Source organism: Eurypyga helias, unplaced genomic scaffold (assembly GCF_000690775.1).
Source record: "Eurypyga helias isolate BGI_N326 unplaced genomic scaffold, ASM69077v1 scaffold6776, whole genome shotgun sequence".
Lineage (NCBI taxonomy): Eukaryota > Metazoa > Chordata > Aves > Eurypygiformes > Eurypygidae > Eurypyga > Eurypyga helias.
Genome location: NW_010255901.1, coordinates 19356 through 28179, shown reverse-complemented (window position 1 = coordinate 28179; position 8824 = coordinate 19356). Strand labels below are relative to the sequence as shown.

At 49.5% G+C, this 8824-nt stretch overlaps 1 protein-coding gene across 1 annotated transcript; it reads right to left on the bottom strand.

Annotated features, from left to right (window-relative positions):
* Window positions 1-3105: 3105 nt before the first annotated feature.
* LOC104511018 (lysozyme g-like) lies at window positions 3106-7777 on the bottom strand. The gene is made up of 5 exons (XM_010153461.1): window positions 7735-7777; window positions 6830-6919; window positions 5597-5793; window positions 4359-4497; window positions 3106-3239 (listed from the first exon to the last, which is right to left on the bottom strand). Exons 1-5 carry the CDS (start codon window positions 7775-7777, stop codon window positions 3106-3108), a joined length of 603 nt encoding a protein of 200 aa, XP_010151763.1.
* Window positions 7778-8824: the final 1047 nt, after the last annotated feature.

Genomic DNA, 8824 nt, shown 5'->3' with positions numbered 1-8824 from the left:
TCTATGATTCTATGATTCTTCATGCTCCAAACTCAAACCCCAGCTTTATACATGTAGGCAGCAATGAGATTCCCTGCCCCATTTGAAGTTTATACTGGTCTACCATAAATGCATTCACAGGGTTTACACAAGAGGTTTGTATAACATAGAGGTTTATATAACATAATGCAACAAAGACTTCAACCCTAGGAATTTTACGTAAGCTATTTGAAGTAGAGGGGATCACAAGTTTGTATTGCAAAGTAATGACTTTACTAAAAATATAGTGCAGACTAAATAATACATAGTTTAATACCTCTGGCAGCTCAACTCTGAACTGTGTTATAGTCTTACAAAAAAAAAAATCAGTAGCATAAGAGATGTCCTAGAGCTCCCTCTGGTCTCCAGAGATGATAAAATGAGTTGGCCTGCAAATCCGTTAATCACGCACTCTCCTTGCGGCGGTGGTAAGCAGATGGGTGACTGGCAAGACAAGGAGCACAGCGTTAAAACTGTTCCACTTGCCAAAGCTGTCTCCAGATCAGCTCTCGCACTGCCTGGGTTGACCCTCGTCAGAAGCACAGCCCTGTCCTGCCGGGCACGGACGGCCAGGCACATCGCTTCTGCGTCGGCCATGTGTGGAATAATTATGGGGGGTGACTTAAACTAAACTTACATGAAAGGCATTGTTCACACATTAAGGAAAGGCATGGTATTGAAGGGGCTTTCAGGGGGGAGTGCAGTTGCAGCTGGTATGCAAGAAATCCACGCCGTGGTGGTTCCCTGAACAATATTGCCTGCGCAGCAGCATGGAGGGTGGAGCGGAGTGAAGATTCCATGGCCAGGCTCTGTGAATTGTGGAAGAGATGGGAACTTAGTGGTGCTACGAACTGATAAGCCGCATATTTGCCACCCTGAGCCAACAGTAAGTCAGTTTTCGACAAAATGCTGTCCTTAGTGTGAACTTTGCTCATTATAATGTCATTATAATACCACAACACACCTCCACCCCAAAAGCTACCCACCTCCAAGGTGCGACCACCCCTCACCAAGCGTGCATTCTGAATTTTCCTTAATATATACCTTTAAAAGCGAAGTGAGAGAATTTTACACCAATCATAAGTAAAGGTATGTGTGACTAGAGTCACTCAAGCTCCACTTTGAAGGTAGAAAATAATATAAAAATGGCTCAGGGAAAGGGGGATGCTGGGGAAGATGCCGTCGTGAACAAGTCAGGGGAGATACCATTGCAGATTGCCTCTGTGTCCTGGGGTCAGTCGATGGGCTGAGCTACTCTTCCCCCCCCAATAGGGACACCTTGTGTGAGATTTAAACTCTTAAATATTTTCCTAGGAAACTAGAAATCTCTATCTAGAGTTATTTTATGTTGCTATGTCACTCAAGTAGTTTTATGTGACTAGATTCAGCATGATGTATTATCTATTGTCTCAATATTTGCACGTGCTTTGCAGACAGCGCACTATCCCCGGCAATCCGTAAGAACCTGTGTTTCTGTCGCTTTCATGAACCATGCTTGTACGTAGCCAGCCACAGCGGTCTCTTATCAGGCACTGCCAGCTCTCTGCTGGCTGTGTGGTACCGTGGAGCGTGGCTAGACGGGAGCACAGCGTGCTGTTACTGAACCCGGAATCGCGGTAGTTCAGTCCCACTGAACACGGCCAGGCTGATAGTGCCAGATTGGGCATCACTCAAAACCTAAACCTAGACGCCCCCAGCCCCTCTGATATCTGAGGACAAGCTAGAACGCAAGGGGGTTTATTTTCTGCCACATTACTTTATCCTTTTTATGTGACACCACGGTGACGGCTGGCAGAAAGGTGCCCTGATGCCCCCGAAGTGGCTATTCAAATGGTTAAACGTGAGCGTCCTTATTGCCCTGTTCACAGGTATGGGGTGAGAGGCCATGGCAAGGCTGGCTCACGCCCTGCCTCCCAGCCCAGATCTTCTCACCCACCCCAGTCTGCAGCACCATTTTCCTCTCCCTGGTCTCAAATTGGGTTTTATACCCATTCCAAGAGCACCAAGTTGGGTTATTTACTCAAGATGCAGGTTGCTGCCCACCAGACCCCACGAAACTAGAAAAAAAAAGAAAAAAAGGAAAAAGATTTGGATTCAACATTTATCTTTATTTTCTCTCTTACTCTCAGTATTATTCTCAGTGAACCTAAATTTGCACCCAGACCCATCCACATTGAAGAACACTTTCAAACAGAGCTTATAAACCCAGAGCTAATTCACTCCTAATTAGATGTTGGGATTCCTGGCAGAGGGACAGATGCTGAAACGCTTTTAAACTTGGAAGAAACCCAGCGTAAAGGTGCCAAAGCTAAAGCAGGAAAAGTTGTGGGTTTTTTTACCAGCAGTATTGCTGTGATAGAGCTCATAGGGCGAGTACATATGGGGCTAGCTCCTGCTCGGAGGGCTGCTATGGCACTTGCAGTACTTCCCATACAGAGGATTTCCCCTCTGTGGGGTTGCTTTTCACCCTGAAGAAGCCACCATCCCCACCATGGCCGTAGGCTCCATGGCTAGGGAGATTAACAAAAGTGTGTTTAGCGTTCTCCCTTAAAAGGCTGGCCACAGGAATACACAGCTAGTGCAGAGAGACCAGAGACTCGTCAAGAAGTCTCTTCATTGCCCAGTAGCTAGCACAATCAAGGGGAAAGAAGATTTCAACTTGGGGCTTCTCCCACTTGCTGGACAGGGATAGAGAAGGAGGTGGATGGAAGAGACGGGAAGAGCACAGCCGATGTCCATGGAGGGCTGCTTGCACGCCCACATCTGGGGGACGCATGAACAGCTCAGGGTTCAGCTCTGAATGGGAGGAGGCGCCTTCCTGACCCAGCACAAACATTACTGGTCTGTCCCTGCCTGCCTTTCAAAGGCCTCAAGCTTGCGGTCTCTCGTCCCTGCAGGTCCTCCGGCAGGCAGTGCTGAGCTCGCCCATCAGCAAGCGGGGAGCTGGGTTTTGCTGGAGCGAGCAAGGTGCCATTGCCGTTGCCCCCAGCATCGGTCCTGCCAGGAGACCTGAGGAGCTGCTCTGGGTACTACGATCACTACTGGGCTAGTCTGTGTAGAGGCTTGGTGGTGGGGCAGGTTTATGAGTTAGAAACCATTTCTCTTAAAGTACTGAGCCCGCCTAATCACGCTGTTGACATAGTAGTCGTTGTCTCTGTCACATGGGTCTTCGTCGTAGACCTGCATGTTGCCCATATTTGCATGGTAGGTGCAGATTCCACCTGGAAAAAGTTAAGAAGGAGTAGTTACGGGCTTATAAGTAAGAAATAGAGATTTAAAAGTAAAAACTCCTAGACAAAAGGGCCACGCATCTCCCCAGATGTACACAACTGATTGGGAAATTGCTAGTTGTGCATTGTCAAAAAATGACTGATTTTGCAAAATCCTTATTTCCATAGTGAAGGAAACCATGACTCTCTCTAAATGCAGGTGGGAATGTCATGCTGGTCCCACATAAGGGTGTAATCTAAAAAGGCAGTGGCATAACAAGGATGGGAGAGTAAGAGAGAGCCAAGGGTGAACGAACCAGCATGCAGGTAACATGGACTACAAGCAAACCTGGATCCCAGGCTTCCTTGACACAACAGTCTGCCACGATAAACCTGTTGTGTGGCAGTGCCTCAATTTCTGCCTTCCCCAGTGACTTTTGGTTGGTTGGTTTCTACCTTATTTATGCAGCTGACAGCCATTTCACTTGTAGTATGAACAGATAAGGGGATAACTTGAGACCTGTTCACGTTCACTGAGCTCAATGCCTTTTCCAGGGAATTTAAGGAAGTTCTGGATCCGTCTATTCACCAGCAGTACCCCAGTCGCTCAATGTAGTGGCCTTCTTTGAGTATTTGTCACTGAAGTCAAGGGGCAACCTGCTGAGGCTGTGCCCAACACCATCACCCAGTCCTGCGCAGGGTGTCTGCATGCTGGTGGGGCAGCTCCCAGGCTGGGCTGGTTTCCTGCTGCTTCCCACTGCAGCAAAGCTGCCAAGGAGCTTGGCATCCCTCCACAGTCACTATTCTGCAGGCAGGAACATGGAGGCCCTATGGACAGTGCTTTGAGCTGGGAGGAGCTGGGAGGTTCCATCTGTATTCAGACTTCTTGCTGATCTGATGTTTTGGGATTGCCTCTTTTTAACCAGAAAACTGGTGGGGTTTTTTGTTTGTTTGTTTGTTTTTGAGTTTGCGTGTTTTTTGGTGGTGGGTTGTTGGGTTTTTTTTTTTGGTAAGAGATGCTGTAAAATCTGCCAGACTGATGCTCTTTTTCCCTTAAAAGTGTCATCTACAAATGCACAGCATGCATCATCAGTCAGCATGTCCCTTTCTATTATATAGCCCATCACATACCTCTCAGCTGCTGGTCCCAGGTCCAGGTAGGATGTCTTGCCCGTACTTGATTGATTGCAAGAACCAGGAATGTTGACCCCTGATTTATGTGTTCTTCACTATCCCACACTCCAAAAGGGTAAAGTGTCTGTCTGGGAACCTAAAAAAGTCAAGTAAGAAAAATTAGTTTTCCTCTGAACACAACCACCACTGTAGCTTCCCTTCTTCTTTGTACTCCCAGGCTGTGATTCATTGAAGTGACCTTATTCAGGACAAGACTTAAACACAATCTTCGATATAGAGGGAATGCATTTAAGTGTTGTCTTAAACACAGAACAGTCATTTGCTAAGGTAAGGCCCTGGGATATACACTACATTACTGTGCTGTTATCATGGACTCTTTTAGGTTGGAAAAGACCTTTAAGATCATCAAGCCCAACCGTTAACCCAGCACTGCCACATCCACCACTAAACCGTGTCCCTAAGCACCTCGTCCACACTTCTTTTCAATACCTCCAGGGATGGTGACTCCACCACTTCCCTGGGCAGCCCATTCCAATGCCTGACAACCCTATCGGTGAAGAAAGTTTTCCTAATATCTGACCTAAACCTCTCCTGGCACAACTTGAGGCTGTTTCCTCTTGTTCTATCACTTGTCACTTGGGAGAAGAGACCAACCCCCACCTCTCTGCAGACTCCTTTCAGGCGTCCATAGAGAGCGATCAGGTCTCCCCTGAGCCTCCTCCAGGCTGAACACCCCCAGTTCCCTCAGCTGCTCCTCACAGGACTTGTGCTCCAGATCCCAGCTCCGTTGCCCTTCTCTGGACACGCTCCAGCCCTCAGTGTCTGTCTTGCAGTGAGGGGCCCAAAACTGAACACAAGATTGGAGGTGCAGCCTCACCAGTGCCCAGTACACGGGGACAGTCACTTCCCTAGTCCTGCTGGCCGCACTGTTCCTGATGTCCCCGGGCCCTTTTCCCAGCCCCTCATCCTCAACCAAGCCTGTAGCGTTGCGTGGAGTTGTTGTGACCCAAGTGTAGGACCCGGCGCTTGGCCTTGTTGAACCTCCTACAGCTGGCCTTGGCCCATCGATCCAGCCTGTCCAGGTCCCTCTGCAGAGCCTTCCTACCCTCAGGCAGATCAACACTCCCGCCCAACTTGGTGTTGTCTGCAAACTTATGAGGGTGCCTCAATCCCCTCGTCCAGGTCATTGATAAAGATATTGAACAAAACTGGCCGAACTTATCAACGTGATGTACCTGCATCAAGCCGTACTTGCGCTGTTCCCGGTCCCAGCCATTGGTCAGGCTCAGGCCGACGCGGCTCTCCTGCGAGATGATGCCAGCAATGAGGGCCGGGTCCAAGCACAGGTTTCTGGCTACTCTCTTAATTGGCGTCTCGTATCTCCTCAGGCGTATGATGTCTGCCTCAGCAGTTCTCCGTACTATGGCATATCCTGCAGCATGGGAAAAGGCAGACTTACACACCTTCCCACCCAAAACTTTGCCCTTGAGTGGGTGAATCAAAGGAGTAACTCCAGTTTTGAGGACAACACAGCTACACGGAGTCAGGCAGCGGCGCTTGAGGGACAAGCACAGCCCTATCCGCTCTGACTGTGGCCCGGGAGCTGCCGTGCCAGTGCTCGAGGGTGACGAGGGGAAGAAGGCAGCTTCTCAGGAGGTGGGACTGCACATTTGCAGTCCTATTCTGCTGCCGCACCACTGGAAATGAGGCTCCAGTGTCGGAAAGGTGAAATTTCACATTGCATTCGAAAAAAGCGAGAGATGCGTTACTACCGACTGGCCAAACTGCAGTAGCAGCTGCATTGTTACTCTGCGTATAGAAAGGCGGGAGGAGGGGTGTGTTAAGTAAATTTGGAGCAGCCCGAAAACAGGCAAGCAGATTCAGATTCATGCTTGGACACCCGCAGCCAGGTGTCTGCCCCAGAGGCATCTGTGTCCAAGGTACATGGCACAGTCCCGGGAGGTCTGGGCGCTTTGAGCCTGAGGTCGTCAGCTGTGCAGTGACATGAGGCAATAGCACAAGGCAAGAAAGAGGGAAATGGGAAGGAATTACCAAAAATGTGTCACCCAGAGGTAGGATGGCTACACACCTGGGACCTTCCCCCCGCAAAATGAGACTCTGGCTTGCCAGCACTCAGGACCTGGCTCCATGCATCTTCCCCTTTGAGCTGAGAGTCCGCGGGGTTTTGTGAGGATGCTGATGCTAAAGTCCTGGCTGATGAAGAATCTGTTTTGACTGAAAAGGGGTTGCACCATTTCCCTTTGCTTAGAGGCTGAGGATCCTGACTATGGGACCTCAAGTTTGTCCTCCCACTTCCCACCAGGTCTGGAGGTTTCGCAGCAGCTCCCATTTGGGTCGAGAAGGTGTTCCTTTCTCCCTTTTGGCTAATTGAATAGTGGTACCACATGTGATGGAAGGTGAAACATCCCTCTGTCAGGTTGACAAATCAAGCAATGAATGATACCTACCGCAGTCTGGGGCTCTTACAGATGTACAGGAGATCGTGGGGACTTGAAGAGCACTTATGTCACCATAGCAACTGTAACTCATGGATGGAGCTGGAAAATTAAATGGAGGTGTTTGAACAAGTAAGATCTCAGAGCAATCTCGTACTGCGTGCTGCAAATGAGTACAAGCCAAGCATGAGGGATTCATCCGGACCCATAACCCATGTCTCCTTGCGTTGGCCATGTTTGTATCATTGCTACTGTTCTCCATCAGTAGCATTATCAGTGGAAGCTGGAGCACAGAAATTTTTTCTTTTCTGATGGATGAAGGGAATGAAGCTCATGGCAACTTAGATAAACAGGCATCTGCCTCGTTAGGTCTAAAGGCTGGTGTGGGAGAGGGGAACCACAGCCTCCGCATTTATTTCAGAGGGGTTTTCCCATTTGATGCACTCCAATGTCTGGGACCCCTCAGATGACAGCTGGCAGTACTGAGCATCCTGGCTGGGAATGTCTGTACTCTCCTGTAATGTGATGAGGAGTTAATTGACGAGCGTGCTTGCCTCAGCCTGGGCCAATTACCATGCTTCCTCAGCGACTGAGGAATGAACAGCCTCCATCAAACAGCCTGCGACAGTTGTTAGGCCGTTTCTGAGCAGGCAGAGAGAGGTTAGATGAAGTTAGCTGGGAAAATCAAGAAGAGGTGTGCCTGTGACCCCCTTTTGCCATCAGTCCCGTATTCCAGAGGCGCTAGCTTAAAGGACACAGGTGGGCGGCCAGCAGCCTCGTACGGCAGCCAAGGACCCTCAGCCACGCAGGGCATTACGTGCCGCACAGGCCGGGCCCCACGCCACCTCCCCACAGCCCCGCTGCCCACAGTTCCCAGGGTGCTTTCAACGGCAAATCAAACCCAAACCCCAGCTCACCGACAAGGGCCGCAAGGCCCAGCAAGAGCAGCGCGGGGGTCATGGTGATGCCTCTCCTCAGCTGCCCCAGGGGACCTGGAAACACAGCGGTTTGCAAAACGTGAAGGAAAGATCAGTGCTGACTTTCAGGAGCCCTGTAGGAACATCTGGGTGCCAAAAGCTCCCACCTTGAGGCACCGGAGGGGGATGGCGTTAGCCGAAGATGTGTTGAGGAGCGGAAGCACCGTCTCTGCAGCACGCTCCCCCCCTCACCTCCAGCACGGGATACAGCCACCAGCTTTAGGGAGTGGTAGTGGGAGGAGAAGCAAGTGATAGGACACCCATCTGCTTTTTATTTCCACCTCCTTTGGGGGATACAGGCATCTCCTGTGGCTGAATGTCTCCTCCATCTCGTGTGCCACTACACCATCCCAAAGAGAGGGAAGGGCTGAGCCTGGGGAGCTCGGGAGCAGGGAGGTCCCCATCGGCAGCCTGGGCCAGCCGGGGTTTTTTAGCCCCTGTCGCTTCATATCACTCGCTCACCTGGTCCCTCCTGAACACTCACAGCTTGTCTTCACGATGAGAAGGTACAGTACCTTTGCTTTAATTATACAGGTGTTTGAAGTCTGATGTGCTACAGAGTGTGCACCTCCTTTGTCTCTCTGTTCAAAAGGCAATGGGATTTTTGCCTGGCTTTTGGAAAAATGAATTTTCAAAAACCAAGCAATATGACCCTCCCTGCTAAGAGCATGAAAGGCAAAGATCTTGCTGGTGTAATAACACCTCTGTATTAACTCCTGTGTACAATAATGGCAGTATTGTAATAAATGCGTCTGTTGTGCTCATTAATAAAATCCCCAAGTGTCATCGGATAGTAGCTATTAGCCGGAAAAAACATTGACTGTACTTGCCTTGCTGGTGACTGCATTTAAACTGAGCATTTTTTATGGCTTACAAACCTTTCTTTTTCCCCAAGAGGTTTTCAGATACCAAACACACAATGAGTCTCAGAGGCACTAATCACACAACGCTATTAACACTTGAAAATGCCTTACTGATTTTAATCATGTGTGACCTTTTCCCTAGTCTGTATTTCTCTTCAAACTGAGCT

Coding starts and splice junctions, on each gene's coding strand:
- LOC104511018 (XM_010153461.1), bottom strand. CDS start 7,777: ATGACCCCCGCGCTGCTCTTGCTGGGCCTTGCGGCCCTTGTCG. Junction 6,920..7,734: donor GGGCCTTGCGGCCCTTGTCG/GTGAGCTGGGGT, acceptor TTAATTTTCCAG/CTCCATCCATGAGTTACAGT. Junction 5,794..6,829: donor TGTAAGAGCCCCAGACTGCG/GTAGGTATCATT, acceptor CCCATGCTGCAG/GATATGCCATAGTACGGAGA.